Raw genomic sequence first — 19,920 nt, forward strand, 5'->3', positions numbered from 1 at the left:
CAGTGTCACACGCTGGATCTGTGAAGGAAACATCCTGTTTGTCACCAAAACACAGAAGATCTGCTGTCAGACAAGCTGCTGAAATAAACTTCTGCTCCGGCCAGGCCTGGAAAATCCTGGAAAATCCTGGAAGGTTTGTAACAGAGAGTTTAATAAAATTACCAGGATTTTTTTCAGGATTTCGTTCTCAAAAATGTTAAATCAGATGGTTGTTCACTAAACGTTTTTAAACTACAGTTAAAACATCAATTTTGAGGTTTTGGGCGATTTGAGTAGTCGGAAGAAAACATCCAAAATCCACCAGTTCATTTTCAAGAGATAGAAGGCTATTTGCATATTTTAAACATATTTAACATTTTCAGGAAACTTGTACAAAAAAATAATTGTCTAAATGTGAGTAATGAACCGGGGAAGTCTGGTGGTGATATCCAGATCTTTAAAAACAATCTTCACCTCAGCAGCTCGTACACACACAGAGAGTGTTCATATTTCATTCACAACCTGATTTAAAGAACGTTTTATTCATGAAAACGTCGAGAAAATGTGATAATTATTTTATGTTTCGATTTAGATTCTCTGTAAAAACCTTCGACTCTAGCATGTCAACAACATGAAACATGAAGTCTGAACCTGACTTCATCCAATCTTCACATTTCTGTTCTGGAAACTTAAGAAAATTATCACAAATGTGATTATTTAATGCATCATGTGTTTACGTGAAGACATTCAGAAAACCTGTAATACAAAAAATAACGGCCTGCTCAACTGAGAAGGTTTAATCTGTTAGTTAAAACTTTTAACTTTTTCATTTGTAGTTTCTCAATCAAAACAAGAAGCGTAAGCAGCGCGGGATCATGGGAGTTGTTGTCTTCATTGTTTTAAAGTTTTCTGCACGTTGTGTTTCGTCTCGACTTCCTCCCTCACTCTGCCTTCCTGAAGGTAGCGACAGGCGACCAGATGAAACTCACCGTGAGGAAACTTTAATAACAACATGCCCACAAATAACCTGATGAAGTCTTCGTACCAAAACGTTCTGAAATCCAAATCTGCAGTGGTGTGTGTATTTTTGGAAAGAGTGTGTTTTTTTTTTTTTTTGTTTCTCGTCCAGACGAGCGTTTTAGCGTTTCAGAAATAATCTCCATCCATCCTGACGCACCTGAAACTCAGATCCCATGACCACTTGGTACTCTGGGCCCATGTGCTGTAAACAGGAAGCTGATTGTCAGAAAGTCTCAGTTTCTGCCCGAGCAGACGTGAACAGTGACGAGTTCCTGAATGTCGTCACCCCTGGAGGTCCATTTTAAAGAAATATCCACGTACGTGTAGACCGGGCCTCTTTGGACCCTCGGTCCTCTCCTCGGCACCTGCCAGCCCACAGGTGTGCAAAGGTTTTTCCGCGAGTCATTTTAATGCAGAAATGTTACATATTAAATCCAAAGCAATAAAAATTAAAGGTTTCTTTTGTCATTTTCAAACTTGTTTATCTCCAACACCTGGAAACCTGAGCACCAACATCTGTGTTGGACCTCTCTGATACTCTGGTGTTCAAATCCCTGCAGCTGCAAAGACTGAAACCAGAAGAGTTGAGGCTATTAGACATGAAGGTTGATGAACATGTTCAGGTGTCCACATACATTTGGCCATGTACTGTAAAAATAACCACAACATGAAGTCACCGTCCATGAGATCCCTGAACTGGTTCATGTTTCCCTCTATCAGCTGAGCCGCTCTAATCTGCTGATTGTGATACTGAACAGACAGTTTGCATGTCTCTCGCCCGTCAGAGGTCTGATTGGACGACATGAAAACATGTGGAAGTACGCAGGCTGGAAGCTGTGAAGCCTGCTGCACTTTTCTTTTCTTCATCCTTCAATAGTTGAAGTAAAACTAAAGTGGAGCTTTAACAGCAGAGTCACACTGAAGAGAAGTCGTGTTGGTGACGATATAAAGAGGTTTGTTTCCTCAGAGAGGAGCACGTGTGTGTTCAGCCTGTTTGAGGATCACTGATATGATAAAGATGGAGTTCAGCTGAGTATCTCACTGTGTCAGTCGGTGAAGAGAGGAGATAAAAGCAGGAAGTGGGTGTCGAGCAGAGACGACAGTGCAGTTCACAGAAGAAGAGGAGACCTCCATCAGTGGACATGACAGTTTTCAGGACGTCCTCACCTGTCTGATGTGTGTCACTATGAGTGTGTCCTCCCTGCTGCTGCTGCTGGTTCTCAGTGTGTGTGTTCGAGCGTTGGGAGCCAAGAAACAGGAAGCTGTGATCTCACCTGACGACCACGCGACTCGTCTCCGAGGCCTCTGGAAGCTGCACATGAAGGAGTCGCTGCTCAAGGGAAAAGGTTAGAAAACTGTTATGTGAAGATTCAGTTTGTCCTTCATTTAATAGTTCTCCTGATTTATTTAAAGACCTTTAGCTGTAATGTTTTCTTTGTTTCACGTTGTCTGAAACTCAAACATCTGCTTTAAATTTCTAGACAGAAAACAGACATGATGAATAAACAACTCCGAGTGCCTCCATAAGGATTCACTAGACAAATACTAATAACAGTCATTAATGTAGTAATAGTAATTTATTTATGTCCAAACAGAAGTGAATGACAATAAGTTGTTAAATGATCCTGACAGGTAACTCTTTATACTACATGGATTCAGCCACAGTGCATCGTTCTACAACATGAAGCTCAGACTAGCTTCATTTTTTCAGGTCTTAAAGGGTCATTCCAATATTTTTAAACCTGGGCCCTAGTTTTACATGTGGTGGTGTCTGAATGACCTGCATGTATAAAAAGTTTTGCAGCTGGTGAAACAGGCTGTAACATAATCCTTGGATTCAATATCAACTGTCAAAGTGCTTCGTTTTGTCTCTGACGAGCTCGGATTGTTGTTATGTGACCGACATTATCTGCACAGAAACAAACCATTTTCTAAAAGAGAGAGGTCATTTTTGTTGAACTAGAAACAGCTGTTATCGCTCTGTTCAAAGCCACCAGGCTCAATAACACAGTGATTTTACCTCAGAAGATGGGAGCGGTGCCTCAGTCGGTGATTTTGTTTGTGTTGCTGTGTAACTCATGATGTCACTTTGGGATTCATCCTGGTGAGACAGTGACTCAGGAAGTCACACAATGACACAAACAAAATAACTGACTGAGGCATCACTCCCATGTTCTGCGAGGTAAAATCAACATTTTTGTGAATGGGGTCTGGTGGCTTTCAGTCTGAGCCTGTCAGCTGCAAAAACAACGACTTTTATTGGACACACTTTGACAGGCACAGTTCTCTCTGCAGCTCAGTCGATGTGATGTACCTTGCACTAGTATGGCATGGTAAACATGTCTTTGTACAGCAGGTTCAAGTCCTCATCCAATCAGAGAAGGAGTCAAACAGCAGCTGCTCTACTGCCGCGTCGGGATTGGCTACCATCTCCAGATTCTGTCCAACGGCTCCGTGGGAGGCGTCCACAAACCCACCGAGAACTGTGAGTCCAGACATTTTTATTAAAGAGTGAAATCCTCTTTGTTTACCCAGAAACAGCTGTTACGTTGCTCCGTTGAAAGCCACCAGACTCCACTGACAAAAACAATAATTTAACCTGGCAGAACACGGGAGTGTCTGATCCTGCTGCATCCATCAGGTAGTTTGTGTTTGTGTAAGTCACTGTGTTACCAGGTGACATGACGAAGTGACTCCACACAGTCACACAAACTAACTTATCAATGCAGCAGTAGATGAGACACTCCCATGTTAAACTATTGTTTTTGTCAATGGAGTCTGGTGGAGTCTGATCAGAGTGATATAACAGCTGTTTCTGGTTGGTTTACTTTTTAAGAAATGGTAGAAATCCTTCAGTCACAATCTGAACGTTTGCAGCCCGGCTCGTATTGTAAGAGGCCTCTTCTGGATCAAGACCAAGACTTTTTGTTCCTGTTGGTCATTTAGGCTCCAAAATATGTAGAAAAGGGCCAAAGTTTTAAAACACTAGAATTACCCTTTAAAGCTGCTAATCAATATTCTTACACGTTAGCCTCTCAGTCTTTTGAAGCTCATATTCTTGGTGTTTTTCCAGCTTTCATCAGCGTCATTTCCACATGTTTTCAGTGAATAAGCTCTGATAAACAGTAACATGTAGTTTAATGTGAGGAGAAATGATCATTTTGCGTATTTATGTGTATGTGAATGTATAAAAACACAGATGTAGATCGCTGTAAAATCTTGGAAATGCACCTTGAAAAGTGCTTGAAAAAGGTGTAATCTACGTTCAGTATATTCATTTATTTTGATGTTTTAGAGGCAGTTTTATGTTAAAGTGTTTGAGATATCTGAATCTGAACCTTTAGCTTTGTTCTGCCTTCCTCCGTCTCCTCCAGGCTGGCTGAAGATCTTCGCTATGAAACATGGAGTCGTGGGAATCAGAGGAGTGAAGAGCGGCCTGTACCTCTGTATGAGTGGAGAGGGACGGGCGTATGGAGCGGTGTGTAGCTCCACGTGTCCTACACTGCATGTCCTCAACTACAACTCAGTCGTATAAAAAGACTAAATGATGATTGAATGTGTTTTTCAGGCTCAGTTTTCTGACGACTGCCTGCTGAAGGAGAACCTGGAGGAGAACCACTACACCACCTACTCCTCTCTGGCTCACCCGGGCATCTACCTGGCTCTGTCCCACAAAGGAGAGCCGAGGAAGGGCAACACCGTGGGACGCCACCAGTCCTGCACCCACTTCCTGCCTCGGAGGACGACGTGATCAGAGAGGATTACTCAGACCTGAAAAGAAGCTTCACACAGAGGAAACGAACCAGAACCACATCAGAACAGACAGTTGGTGCTGGTGATCACTGGGAGCTTTACTTCCTGTGAGTAACAACAGTGAACTGAAACGAACACGTCATCACTCACCTGTAAAGACCCGACACAGTCTGAGGGTCGGTCAACAAACGGCTGCTCGTGATGCTGCAGATGCAAAAACAATTCATGTGTTTACTGAACAGCAGCTGGAAGATTGTGCAAACTACAATATTCAGGATTATTCTATTTATATTTTCAAATGTGTATGTAAATAACTGAAACTATTTAACGAGCATCATTTTTACAGACCTTAAAGGATATTATTTATAAATGTTTTTATATTTTTACATATTTTAGCGTCTGACTGAATAAAAGGCGCAGCATGTTTTGGCTCTGGCAGTAAAACAGGCTGAAAAGGTTGAAATATGCTTTTGTTTCACCACTGACAGGCTGAGGTAAATGTGTGACAACATATTGAGAAAGACCTTTTTGTTAAATAGTAAGATTTTTTTTGTTTCACCAGAAGCTGCTGTAATATCGCTCTGTTCACAGCCACCAGACTCCATTAACAAAATTAGAAATTTTGCTTCCCAGAACACAGGAGTCACTGGACCGACACTGCCTCGACATGTTGGCTAGCTTGTGTTTCTGTGTGACGTCCAAAGTCACTGACTCTTGAAGTCACTCTGTGGTTCATCCTAGTGAGTCACACAATAACTGACTGAGCCATCACTCCCACGTTCTGCCAGTTAAAATGACCATTTTTGGCAATGGAGTCTGGTGGCGTTGGACAGAGTGATATGGTAATGATTGTTTCTGGTTAGTTTACCTTTAAAGGAAAGTCAGAGATCCTTCAGTCACAATCTGCCCGTCAGCTGCAAAAACAAGGACTCTTAATGGACGAACTGCACGAGTTGCACCAAAAGATTACGTCACAGTGATCACAGCCCGAATCAGTTGAGGCGATCCACTGGATCAACTCTAAAACGTTTTGAGTCCGTTAGTCATATTATCACCAAAATATGTAAAATTTAAAACCCCTGCAGTTTAAATCAGCTCTCCTTTTCACCTTTTGAAACTTATTCTTTGGGTGTTTTTCTAACAGAAGTTTCGACTTTCATCAGCATCTTTTCCAGATGTTTTCAGTGAATCACCTCTGATCGACCCACAGTTCACTCCCCGCCCAGAACCAAACAACAGACAGGAAAAGTTAGCAGCTAAGAGCCACATATGGGTCGAGACCAAAACAGACGTTAAAATGAGAGTTAACGTTGCTCCGTTTGCTGCGTGTCGGCTGTTTGCCAACACGTAGACGTCAACCCGTCCTCTTCATGTCTCAGCAGACGGTTTTAACTGCTGTTCACTCAGAATAGTTTGTAATGTGAAATACTGATGATGTAGAGATGCAGGAAACTGTTGATGAAATTCATTATGCAAAATTGTTTTAACAAAAACTTCCAGAAAAGAAGCTGCCTGTCGTTGTGAATCTGTACCTTATTAATCTTATTTATTTTGTTTGTCTAGTTGTGTTTATTGTCGTTGTAGAGTACATTATAGTTTTAAATAAAATATCTATTTTTTCTAATCGCATTGTGTTGGAGCAGTCTGCTGTAAGCTGGAGTGGATCTTTACAAACTTTACACAAACTCAGAAACATTCATTAAATCTAATGTTCAGTTTCATGTGAGGGAAATAAAATAACTTATCTCAAAGGTGAAATGTTTAAAACTTTAATTTATTGTTGATTCTCTCACATCAACAGATAAGCTAGCTTACTTATTAGCCAGGCTAACCAGCGTCATTAGACTTTTACTAATATTCCTCTCAGCTGTTTTTCCATTACTCTTCAGCTCCCTCTGCTGGTATCTAAGTCGATCAGCTTCAGTGTTCTTACATTTCTAGTTGCTAGAAATGTTTGAAAAATGGAAAAAATCTAAACATTCTCAGGTGAAAACGTGTAAATGTTTTCAGTATTTGAGCTGACTGGTAATTTGACGTACCTGTTAATGATGTGTTTACATATGAGCATTAAGTATTTGCCCCAAGTTGAAGGTTTGGATCCCAATAATTCATAATTTCTGAAACGTCTTTACAGAAACAAAGACTCTGTCTTATCGACACGCCTCAGTTTTCATGGGAGCTACTTTCTGCCCCTCCGAACGCAGATGAAAGGTTTTTCACCCTGATGTGTTTGGACTTCTTAAAACCAGAACTATCTGCGTGTCTGTGGGTGAACTGACCCTTTAAAAGACATTTAAAACATGGTGATGTTTGAGTGTGTTTGCAGGAAGCAGCTGGACAGTGAGGCCTGTCCAGCTGCTTCCTCCTCCTCACTGAGTCCCGGGACACTTTGGGGACACTCGAGTCTGTAATCTTACCCTCAGAGTGGGAGGTGCAGGGTCACCTGATCCCCTCTGCGAGTGGCAGCACTCACCTGCTCAGGTGTCTCTTTGTACCTCAGTGTAGCACGGCAGGAGGGCGGTCATTAACAGACGGAGAGAGGAGGAAAAGAGGAGTAAAAGAGAGGAAGCAGGGAGAGACACCAGGAGAGACGGGAGGACATGGTCCTAGACGAAGCTCAGCTGAGTGTGGACGATGGCACGATGACGAAGAGCTTCGTGGAGATCGGTACGTTGGATTAAACTCATCCAGACTTTTTCCTTCTTGAGGACTCCTCGTTGTTGTTCATCATTTCTTCTTCTCTTCTTCTCTGTCCTCTAACGATGTCATCACTTTTTATCTTTTAGCTGACCCTGCTGCCAACACTGCTGCTGCTGACTCAGCAACTCCCCCCACAGTAAGTGTACAGATGATTACGTTCAGGTGCTGAGACACATTATTGTAAACTGATCAGGGACGTGTGTGTTTCTTTACACCATATTTCAGAAGAACATCGAGTCTCTTCAGGCTGAATTAACATGTTATTATGCCGACTGATGCAATTTAACTAAGTACATTTACTCAAGTATAATTTTGAGGTACTTGTACTTGAGTTTTCCAGTTAAGTTACTTGTTACTTTGCAGATTACATGCTGCATCTGAACCAAATTACCACACTGGGATCATCTGTCACTCCTCTCTGCAGACCTGACATCCGTCAACAAACAACGGCTGCTTGAGTTGTGATGCAGCCACATTTTAATGGTGTTTAAATGTGTTTATCGAACAGCAGCTGGAAGATTCGATCAAATATTGTTCAAACTACATTATTCAGGATTATTCTATTCATATTAAAATGAATTGATTTTGTCGACTATCAGAAGAAAAACCTGATTCTAATAATCAGGAAAAGGCTTATTATCAGATAATTGATGGACTCATAGTTTACAGTAAATACATAGATCTATATACATGTATGTATTATCGCGCATCCCTAAAGTTGATAGATTATTTTAGGGTTTCGAAAGCTTGATTGATGAATAACACAAAAAAATGAAGCAATAGTGAAAATGATCAGTAGTTAAAGCCTGAATTAAATGGTAGATGTATAAACGAGGAGCTGAAGGGGAGGATGTGTGTGTCTGTACTCGTGTGTTAAACACCTGAACATATTATAAATATATAATTTACCACAGTTGTAAATGCTGAAAAAAACTTAAAAATGTTCCTTGAAAGTTCTTGAAAAGTTCTTAGATGTTCCTTCAGAAAAGGTGCTGGAGCCGTGAATAAAGAAACGTTTGTGTCCTTTGACGGAAGCAAATATTCAGCTTTGTACGACAGAACCAGTGAGTTTACCTCCTCTGACCCGGCTGCACCGTCAGTCCGGACCACTTCTTATCACCGGGTTCATCCTGCAGTCCATCTGATGTCAGAGCTACAGTACCGACTGGCCTTCAGTCAAACATCTGTGCTGCCACAACTGGTTCAGTTGAAGCAGCTCATTAATTAAATCAGCTGTCTGATCATTAGTCTCTCTGTCGCCCCCTGTAGAAACCTCAGGCAGAAGCTCCCGAGGAACCGGACCCCTCTAAGATCGAGGTGGTGTCGGTGACGGAGGAGGACCTCCCCGTGGTCGAGACCCCCAACACGCTGAACGTCAGCCCCCTGGGCAGCCTCTCCGGAGACCCGAACCCAGAGACCGATCCTGCCAAACCTGCTCCCAGCCCCAGCATGCCAATCACCAAGGTGCAGCCGTTCATCCACGGTGAGAGAAGACATGTTTTTAATGACTGAATTAATAAATAAAAAGGTCAAACAAATGATAAAGATAATGAATTGGGGAATTAATACCAAGGTAAATAATAACACAGGAAATTAAAACAGAAATATCACATTTTATAAATTAATTATACCTGTTGTACATTTATTTTTATTCTCATTTTAGTGCATTTAATGTCATATTTACTTTATTGAGCTGTTTGTTTATTTCTGTTTTTATCTCTGTTCTTTTCCCTTTTTCATTTTGCAAGATAAAACATACATTAATAAAAAAACTAGAAAAAATGAATAAATAAGTTTGGAAAAGTTACTAAAAAGTGGAATAAATACAAAAGTAAAACTTAATTTATGTCACATTTGATAACTTAATACTTATGTACATTTATTTTTAGTAATATTTGTGGTGCTTTTAATGGCATATTAATTTATTTATCGAGCCATTTATTTATTTTTGGTTTTGGCAGTTTCAGTCCTCCATATCTGGAGACCATGTGAGCAAACACTCATTTATTTTGGTACATTAAATGGCATATTTACTTCTTTATTGAGCCATTTATTTATTGAGTTTAGATTGTGTCCACTTCACATATTAAGATACAAGAAATTCATTTGAATTTGCCACTTTGCTTCTGACCAGATGTGATGTAGCTCTCTCATAGAATATTTTATTTCAGATATCATAAAAAAAGCTCATTTTGTTGGATATCTGAGTCGGTGTTCACAAAGTTTTCCGTGTCTTTAGAGGACGACCTGGACAAGAGCTGGAGGAGCAGACTGCTGGCCCACCGCCTCGAGCTGCTCATCGCCTCCTGCGTCGTGGTCGCCGTCACTCTGGTTCTCGGGATTGGACTCGGAGGTGAGGAGCTCAGCTCAGTGAACTTACTTTCCAATAATGGAGGCAGCGTAGCGTGGACTGACTCTGCGCCGTTAATGTTTGATGAGGTCCTCATCTGTTACACAACTCAGATCCCACCCACACAGAACACCTGAGGTCACTTTAACTCACAGCTTCATGTCGTGTGGCAGCAGCAGGATTAACATGAAGAAAGTATCATGTTTGATATCTGACATCAGTTTGTGTTCAGTCATCAACAGTCTGACGTCTCTGAGCCGCAGACACCAACAGACGCTTTAGATCTTCACCTCTGATGAACCTTCCTGTCACATAAAAACATTAAAACTCTCTTAAAACTAAAAAACAAGATTCAGACGGTTAAAAATAGGATTTGATTGTATGATAATAATAATTGCTTCACACGTTGGACGTTCTTGTAAAGCTCCAGATCATTTACACACTTAAACCACAACATAAACCCCAGAGTGCAAAGCTGACCGCAGATTTGAATCAGATCTTAGTTTAATGTTTTGATTTGTGACCTTGTTCACTTCCCGCTTGTTTCTGGACCTTTGACTTCCTGTTCGTCAGCAGTGAAGCCGGACCACATGGATTAGTATCAGATGTCACACTTGGTCTGTTATGTCGCCTGTTCTTTGTCCACACGTCAGATTCTTGTTGGCAGATTTGATCAATACAGGTGATTTTATCCAACAAAACACATAATGTGTAAAACAAATAGCTTTGTGCTTCAGTTGAGATGAGTGTGGTGTGTGAGGTTCAGCGGCATTGGAAAAAAGAGCTTCTTTTAAAATAATGTTAATATTAATAAATTACAGTCACACTGATGTGAATAGTTGTGCTGAGTTTTCATTGAATAATTTCACCATTTATGGGTCGATATATATATTTTACTGTTTTTATTCACAGTTAGAACGTGTTATTTATTTATTTTGAGTTTCTCCAGTGAGGGATCAATAAAGTTTTATCTTATCTTTAATATCGTCCGTTTCTGAGATCCACATCATCTTCAGACAGCCTTAAATATAGAAGTCAGCACTTTAACTTCACAGTCGGGGGTTTAATATTAAAGCTGCCCCCCGCCCGGGCCCCTCGGGTCCTCTCTGATTGGCTCTCTATGATGAGGTGTAGTGGAGGCACCGATCACATAAACACTGCTGGGAAGTCACTGGTGTCGGATGGCGCTGGGTCGCCGTCCATAGCAGATCGCAGCTCACACGGCTGGAGGATCAGATGATTATCTGAACAAACGCTGAGCTGGAATCAAACGTGTTGAACTGTAACTCGCTCGACACAGCAGATGACAAACAAACGAACAGCAGCAGATTTAAAGTTAACGACACCTCGACTCAGAACCTCAGAGACATGTGGAAGCTGAGATCAGTGAGTTATTAGTGAGTTTATTATTATACAGAACAATATATTAAAGTTAATTCAGCAGCTGCAGTGTGGATCAGTTCAGTCCTGAAGTGTCTGCTGGGTCTGTTTCTTCCTTAAAGTTGGTCTCAAAAGGGACTTTTATAGATTTTCAGGGCCCTGAAAGTTATTTATTTTGTTTCCTTTGTGATTATACATTTTAACACAGTGAAAAAAACAAAAACCAACAAACTTCACAGTCAAGATGATGAAAACGGTGATTTAAAAAAAAAGTGTGTGTGTGCGTGTGTGTGCGTGTGCGCGCGTGTGTGTGTGTGTGTGTGTGTGTGTGTGTGTGTGTGTGTGTGTGTGTGTGTGTGTGTGTGTGTGTGTGTGTGTGTGTGTGTGTGTGTGTGTGTGTGTGTGTGTGTGTGTGTGTGTGTGTGTAGTGGGTCTGAGCTGCGTGGGGAAGTTTCGTTGCGGCTCGTCGTCTAAATGCATCAGCAGCTCGAATCAGTGCGACGGAGATGTTCAGTGTGACAATGGCGAGGACGAGCTCGGCTGTGGTGAGACACACACACACACACACACACACACACACACACCTGGATTATTGACGTCTGATACTGATTAAAAATCAGTGTTTACATCTGATCAGATAAATATGATGAATGTTTTCTGTTGTAGACTGTACGATTATTTTAGTTAAAACAAACATGAAACAAATGTACAAAACTTGTTGCTTCTCCTCAAAGTTTAATAGGAAACAAAACAAACTGGTTTCTATCACATTTCGTGACCTTTAATTAAGTGTGTGTGTGTGTGTGTGTGTGTGTCTCAGTGCGCCTGAGTGGGCGGAGCTCCGTCCTGCAGGTGCAGAGGGGCGGGGTCTGGAGGACGGTGTGTTCAGAGGGCTGGAACAACATGTTGGGACTCTCTGCCTGCAAACAGCTCGGATACTCCAGGTCCTCGCTGTCCTCCATCTTTCTCCTCTCATGTTCTGTTCTGATAATAATCCATGTCCACAAGTCCGGATCGTCCTGCACTGCTCAGACGTTTGTGTGACATTAAACGGCGTCTGTTCTGTGTTTCAGGTACGTGGAGACGTTCTTCGTCTCTCTGACCTCCATCGAGCAGGACCTCCAATTCAACCTGGTGTCCCTGAACCTCAGCCAATCACAGATCATCAAGCTCCAGAACGCCACCAGCTTCAGGTACGATGGAGGCACACCTGTATTTGAGTTGGAGTTAACATTAATGTCTACTGACAAGTTTTAGAAGAGATCACGATGTTCTTTAACACAGACCAGGTTACAGTTCACTCTCTGGACTCTGGACAGTATTTCTCACTGATCTGACAGCTGATTTAAAATAAATTTATTCAACTTAGATCCTCGAGACAAAACTCAACCACAGTTGTAATGAGTGTTTGTCCCCCAACGGCCACAAGGGGCAACAGTGAGTCCATTTCAGACTCAAAAACGACCTATGACAAAGTGGGATTTTGTTAAAAAGCAGCACCAGGCTGCTCTCCTTAGATTTTCTCTGGGACCATCGTCCCAAACAGTGGACGAGACGGTCCAGAAGAAGTTCAGTGTTTCCCTCTGAGATGCAGTGGAGGAAAAATGTACATTCATCATTCATATAAGCCAGAAGTAATCAAGTACACTAAATGAGTAGATATACTTTAGTTACTTTACGTCCCACTTTCCTGTCACATATCTTGACTGACTGATGAGATTGTCTGCCCTTCAGTGAGAAACATTTGTCTACATTCGAGCCTCCTGCGCTCTGGTTTCTGCTCCGTGACGTCAGCAGACACTCAAACGTTAAACTTTCGTACTTCATGTCTGCTGAGTTTTACCTGACCGCCACATCCTGTTTCGCCACAGTAAGAGTCAGTGCAGCTCAGGGGCGGTGACCACTCTGAAATGTCTGGGTGAGAAAACAAAGACTGAGTGAACTGTTTTTTTCTGTGAGATGAGTCAAGAGGAGCACATGAGCTTCTTGCACGGTGTTCAGATGTGTGTGTCCTCTGTGTGTCTTTGCTACTGTGTTGACATCACAAGTATGGACGCAGTGTGTGTGCACGAGTGTGTTTATGTGTTTGTCTGTATTGTGCATGTGTGTCTGCATGTACCAAGATTACATTTTTCTAGATTTGTGAAGTTTGATACTGATATTTTTAATCCAAAATGCTCACAGCCGAAGCGCCAACAATTTGTCTCGAGCTCAGAGCTGTGAATGTATAAATCAACACGTACATCACAATGAAAAAATAAATTGATGTTGAACATTTGCTGAATTTACAGGAAGGCCCAAACAATGAAGAATTTGTCAGAGACAGTGTTTCAGAAAGTTTCTCCAAACTCAACAACTCACTAAATTGAGTGATTTTCTAAGGGAGTCTGGTGACTTTCACTAAGAAGTAGCCTATACTGGTTACTGTTTAGTGTATTTGTAAAAATTTGACATGTTTAGCATCAATAAAATGTTTCTTCTTTCATAAATTGAGTGTAAATGGTGAAATCAGTGTAAACAGTGTGTTCAAACAGCTGCTAAATGTTGGCAGGTGAGACTTCAGCACTTTAGACACAGTTTGTGGCAGCATGGCTGTACCAGCCTGTCTGCTTCTGACACTTTTTACAAGGAAACAAACAACTTACTGTTTTCATTTAATGCTGAATTTACAAGAAGGAGACAACGATTCAGAATCTGTTGTAGATAGTGTTTCATAATGTTTATAAAGTTTTACGCTACTCAACAACTCCTTAAATTAGCTGATTTGTTAAGGGAGTCTGGTAAAATTGTGGCTTCATGTATTACATTTAATGCTGAATTTACAAGAAGACAGAGTTTCACAAAGTTTGTTCTCCTCAGTTTCTCCTCATGAAACAACTCTTAAAATCACTACATTTGTGAAGGGAGTCTGGTGATGTTGCCAGTATCAGCCCAGCAGCTCATGGTGTTAACCCAGTGTGTTTTACTCCATGCCTTCGAGGTGCACTATCTGACCTCTGACCTCCCCATGTGTCCTCAGAGTGCGGCTCCAGGTCTCAGTACAGCACTCGTATTGTCGGGGGGAACCTCTCCAGGCCGGGTCAGTTCCCCTGGCAGGTCAGTCTCCACTTCGAAAATGAACACATGTGTGGAGGCTCCGTCGTCGCGTCACGCTGGATCGTCACTGCTGCACACTGTGTGTACGGGTGAGTCACAACCGTCCTACACTACCCTGTTTACTGCTTTTATTTTCTTAGGTCTTCAGTGTCCTCTGAAGATAAAACTTTATTGATTCTCGGGGGAGAATTCACAAGCAACCCAACAGAATATAAAGTCATTAAAATTACATTAAAGGAACAGTTCACCCAAAGAGGAAAACTCTGTCATCATCTCCTCCCTCCATGCTGATGAAAGTCAGGTGACGTCTCGTAGTCCACAAAATATTTCTGGAGCTTCACAGTAAAACAGCGTTGCAGCGTTCTCCTAAACAGCTGAAGTAGCTGGAGACTTCCTCCATTTTGGAAGAAGGTGTTAGATGTTGCTGCTGAGCACGAACTCTCCACAGTGTGCAGTTAAAGTTGTAAAAGCTGGAATCAGATTACTCTCCTCTAGTTCAGCCTGGTGAGGTCACAGCTTCTGACTCTGCTCCCCGTCAGGTTTGCATACCCGTTCAGGTGGGCGGTGTACGTGGGTCTGACCGAGCAGCCGGGCAACGGAGCTCAGTCTCTGGCCGTGGAGCAGATCATTTACCACGCCCGCTACAGACCCCAAGGACTGGACTACGACATCGCTCTCATGAAACTGGCCACTGCGCTGGTCTTTGATGGTAATAATGACGTCATCGTCACTCTGGTCCTCCACTCGATGTCCGTCCATTCATTCATTCATTCTGTCATAGATCCGTCCAGACCTCCTCTACTACAGCTTCTCTCTGTTCAGTCATCAGTCTTCTTGATTTTTCTGCATGATTGACAGGTGTTGATGATGATGAAACTGTGTGTCTGATACTGTGGGAGTTGTAGTTCATTGAGGCTGTCCTCTGTAGACTTCGTGCAGCCCATCTGTCTGCCTAACTACGGGGAGGAGTTTGAGGAGGGCACCATGTGCTGGATCTCAGGATGGGGAGCGACTGACGAAGGAGGTCTGATAATGAAATCAGCTGATTCTTCTTCTCATTTGAAATCAGCAGTAGTGTGATAACGGACATGTTTCCAGGAGGGCTCAGTTTGGTCCTGCGCTCAGCGATGGTGCCGCTGCTCTCCACCAAGACCTGCAACCAGCCGGAGGTTCACCAGGGCTACATCTCCAACTGGATGATCTGTGCAGGTTCCCTGGAGGGAGGAACCGACTCCTGTCAGGTACAGACCCGTTTATTTAGATTTAAACACCCAGAATCACTGATTTCACAGCAGCTGAGACGTTCTTCAGTCAACTAACTGAGATTCTTGCTTGAAAAATGACTGAAACGATTCATCAATCAATTTTCTTTCAAACATTCTGACAGTAAATTCATTGATTAATCGATTAATAGTGAAAACAAATAGTAAATTGCCGTATATTTTCCTGCTCTTTTGTCCTTCGCCAATCACACCTATGAATCTACAGATCAATCGATGATGAAAATGATCGTTAGTTGCAGCACTAATCTCGCTGCGGCTCCTTAATCTGACAGTGCTAATGCTAATTTGTCAATCAGGTTCAGGAGTATGGAGGACTAAAACTGCCAACATTAATAAATAAATGGGTCAATAAATACATTTTTATCCCATTAAATGCACCAAGAATTATAATAAAAATCAATATAGGCATTCAATAATATATAAAATGTGACATCAGTTGACATTCCAGTAAGAAGTTGCTTCTGTATTAATGAACCTTTTTTACTTTAACATTTTATCAAATCATTGATTCATTCTTTAATTTCTAAATGTATAAAATACATGAATGAAAAAATAAATAAATACAAAACTAAATAAATATTTCAGGCTCAGTATGGAGGATGAAAACTGCCAAAATACATTTAAATATGCCATTAAATGCACCAAACATTATTATAATCAATGTAGGCATTAATTAATTGAGAAATTGACATTTCTGTTATGAGTTGCTTCTTTAATTTATTTTTACATTAACATTTTATTTTCCATTTTATTTAATATTTTTTTTGTTTTTAGATTTATAAATGTATAAAATACATAAATAGAGAACATAAATAAATATGTAAAAAAGTAAATATTTCAGGATTGTGGAGGACTGAAACTGCTAAAACCAAAAATAAATTAAAAAAAACGGCTCAATACATAAATGTATAAGCCATTAAATGCACCAAAAATGATTAAAAATCAATTTAGGCATTAATTAATATACAAAATGTGACAAATTGACGTTTCTGTTACAAGTTCTGTATTAATTTACCTTTTTTACATTTTATATTCCATTTTATGTAGTAATTTATTGATTTTTACATTTATAAATTTATGAAATACAAAAATAAAAACAAAACAAAATACGTAAAAATATAAAAAAGTTACATTATTGTCTCAGAGAGAAAATCTATTGATGTCATTTTGAAACCTGGTAAAAAGAAAGTCCAGGTTACTAATCGTGGATTTTACAGCTTCAGTGTTTTGATTATTTTCAGGTTCCTGCTGCATCTTTTAACTGATTACCAGAAAAATATAGGTTTTCTTTATGTAATGAAAATGTGGAGAGGTTTTTTGTAAACATTTATGTTTTGGGTGAATATAAATGAATCATGAGCAGATGTGAACTCTTCGAAACAAGTTTTAAGGCTTTTACCAAACTGACCTACACGTCAGTAACAGAAGCTGTGCTCACGTCACTGCTGCTGAGGCTCTGTAGGATCGGTGATGTGCTCAGCGAGACGGAGACCCTGAAAGAATGTCTCACCTGTTTGTTTGCGTCCGTCTGTCCGTCGTCAGGGCGACAGCGGCGGCCCTCTGGCCTGCGAGGACTCGTCGGTGTGGAAGCTGGTCGGAGCGACCAGCTGGGGAATCGGCTGCGCGATGAGGAACAAGCCGGGCGTTTACACTCGTATCACACATTCGCTCAGCTGGATCCGCCAACAGATGGAGGTCAGTACACCAACAGCTGGTCCTGCCTCTTCTACAGGGGGCAGACCCACTGAGGCTGGACTTCAGAGAACACAAGACCAGAACTGAACCTTTGAGCCCCCAAAAATCTAAACCTGATCCCAAAAAAGGTTTCACAGAAGGAAAATCACTGGTGTGAATAACTAAATTAATGATGGCTGAGTTCCATTAAGCTGCTTCTGTTTCAGAAAGATATTCCTGCTCTGATGTGACCGAGATTAAAATCAGGACTTATTTAGTATCGTCAGTCATCACTGGTCCAAAACACCGGTCCTGTATGGAGGACTGAAACTGCCAAAATTAATAAATACATTAATTAAATGCCAATAATACAATAAAGATAAAACTGAAAATAAATAATTAAATAATTAATTTTCTAACATGTGACATTACCAGATATTTCAGTATTTACTTACTTTTGTATTCATGCCCCTACTTATTAACTAATACTAACCAATTTGTTTTACCATTTTATTTTTTAATTTAGTAATTATTTTAAAAATATATATTTATTTATTTCCATATTTATTTTATATTCTGTTTAAATTTCTGTATTTTCTTGCAAGATAAAACTGGAAAATACAGCAAAAAAAACAAAATGAATAAATACAATTAATTTTACAATGTTTGCTGCATTTCATGGCATGTTATTTTTAAATTGAACCTTAAATTATTTATTTACTTTTAATTTTGCCAGTTTCAATCCTCCACAGTCTTGAGTCGGACTGACACATTAGCATTAGCACTGTAGCCTGCCAGATGAAGGCTGCAACTACAATTTACTGATTATTTTTACAATGAATTGATGAATCGTTTAGTTTATAAAATGTCTGAAAAATGTGACAACTTCAAACCGACAGTCCACAACATACACACTAATAATTTACTGTCACATGTAAAGAAGAGCAGTGAATCCTCACTGTAATGTTCTTCATTCTTCATCTCAGGATTTGTATTTAAACAGAAACATGAGTGAACCCGTCCAGTTCCTCCAGTCAAACTCTGACTAACTGACCACAGCACAGAACCAGCTGTTGGACCGACAGCTGGTCCTCCTCTGTAATAGAGTCTGACTGCAGCAGCTGGCGGGGTCGTCCCATTGGCCCGATTTCAGCTGCCTTTATATGGCGAACGCTTTGAAATGTTAAACTTGACACCGAGTTCCTTTCACCATTTAGATCCTGTGATATGAGAACATAAACCGGGCCTTGTCTCCGTGTGCTCTGCTGGTCACCAAACTCTCTCTGACAAACTTAGATCGCTGCAGGAGTCTGTGAGCAAACAGGCCGAGAACTAATTTCAGTTATTCCCTGGTTAAATTACCTCTGAACTCCTGATTATCCCTGAAAAATCCCCACAAGTTCACACGTAAATCAAACTCCTAGAATACGAAAGTGTTGTTTGTATGTTCTGCACATCGAAACCAAAAGTTTCACCGTTTAATCAGATATCCAAGATGACGTGTGCTTCACTTTAGAGATGCAACGATTCAGAGATTGTTTGACTTCATAGTGACACAGTAACTAGTAATTATCTTAATATTCTTTGGAAAAAGAAAGTTTACTCAGTGAACTGAATATCTGAGTTGTGGACAAAACAAGACGTTTGAGGACGAAACACTGATCGACATTTTTCAACATCTTATAAATCAAACAAACAGAACGGAGGACTGAAACTGCCAAAATCTAAATAAATAAGTGTCTCAATAAATAATTCTTTGCCAATAAATGCACCAGAATTATATTAAAAATTAATGTACGCATTAATTTATAAAATGTGACATGAATTAATATTTCTGTTTTTAATTTGATTCTATTTTTATTTAATTACTTTCACATTTAATTTGATTATTTTTTAAATGCATTCATTTATGTACTTTTTCCCTTTGCATTTTTCCAGATAACATGTAAATAAATATATTTTTTAAATGTATATTTGCGAAAAAATGGGAAAGATAGGAAATTAAGATAAAAGGTAAATCAAATTAAATGTCAATTGATTCACATTTTATAAATTAAATTAAAATGCATAATATTATTTTTAGTATTATCATCAAGACATATTTACTGATTTCTTGATTTTGGTGATTTCATTCCTTCAAAGCCACGGAAGCAAAAATCAAAAATAAAGAAATGGCTCAATAAATAAATTATATGAAATTAAATGCACCTTAAATGATAAATGTGACAATGTTACTGATTTAATTTGCTTCTATTTTTTTTTTTGTACCTTTTCATTAATTCCCCTATTTATTCAATTTAACTTTCCATTTTATTGATTAATTTGTACTCTTTTCCTTACATAAATATACATTCATCACATTTTCTAACTTAATCAATGCCTACTTTTATTTTTGATTTTGGGACTTTCAGTCCTCCGTATGTAGAAGTCGGACCACGCATGTTTTTGTTTTTCTGTCCAGTTGGATCATCTCGTCAGCTCGACTTGTTTTGATGTTTCTGTGTTTCCTTTTCTTTGTCGTCTTTCAGAGAGAAGAGGCTCAAAACTCTCCGACTCAGAGCACAGAGAACTGAACCACCTCGTCACCTCGGACGTTTCCACATAACCAAGAACTAGAAGACACAAACTGTTTTACACCGGAGAGACGGATCCTTCTATCCACACTCATCCTGACGGAGCAGAGAG

The 19,920-nt window shown here is 40.2% G+C and overlaps 2 protein-coding genes across 3 annotated transcripts; both read left to right on the plus strand.

The window, feature by feature from the left end:
- Nucleotides 1-7: 7 nt before the first annotated feature.
- On the plus strand, nucleotides 8-19,891 carry tmprss3a (transmembrane serine protease 3a). Its single transcript, XM_084362200.1, has 15 exons — nucleotides 8-133; nucleotides 7,253-7,419; nucleotides 7,539-7,588; nucleotides 8,722-8,935; nucleotides 9,692-9,805; nucleotides 11,611-11,727; nucleotides 12,003-12,126; nucleotides 12,256-12,375; nucleotides 13,054-13,100; nucleotides 14,202-14,367; nucleotides 14,818-14,987; nucleotides 15,207-15,302; nucleotides 15,377-15,519; nucleotides 17,104-17,256; nucleotides 19,764-19,891. Exons 2-15 carry the CDS (start codon nucleotides 7,353-7,355, stop codon nucleotides 19,806-19,808), a joined length of 1,626 nt encoding a protein of 541 aa, XP_084218326.1. The 5' UTR covers nucleotides 8-133; nucleotides 7,253-7,352; the 3' UTR covers nucleotides 19,809-19,891.
- LOC311262638 (fibroblast growth factor 4A-like) lies at nucleotides 126-6,365 on the plus strand. Of its 2 annotated transcripts, none has more exons than XM_084362198.1 (4): nucleotides 126-2,345; nucleotides 3,353-3,484; nucleotides 4,374-4,477; nucleotides 4,568-6,365. In XM_084362198.1, exons 1-4 carry the CDS (start codon nucleotides 2,174-2,176, stop codon nucleotides 4,748-4,750), a joined length of 591 nt encoding a protein of 196 aa, XP_084218324.1. In that variant the 5' UTR covers nucleotides 126-2,173; the 3' UTR covers nucleotides 4,751-6,365. The 2 variants fall into 2 exon arrangements, with proteins under 2 accessions (XP_084218324.1, XP_084218325.1); XM_084362199.1 differs by having other exon boundaries at nucleotides 3,356-3,484.
- Nucleotides 19,892-19,920: the final 29 nt, after the last annotated feature.

This window comes from Pagrus pagrus (genome assembly GCF_965226575.1).
Source record: "Pagrus pagrus genome assembly, chromosome: 9".
Taxonomy (NCBI): Eukaryota; Metazoa; Chordata; class Actinopteri; order Spariformes; family Sparidae; genus Pagrus; species Pagrus pagrus.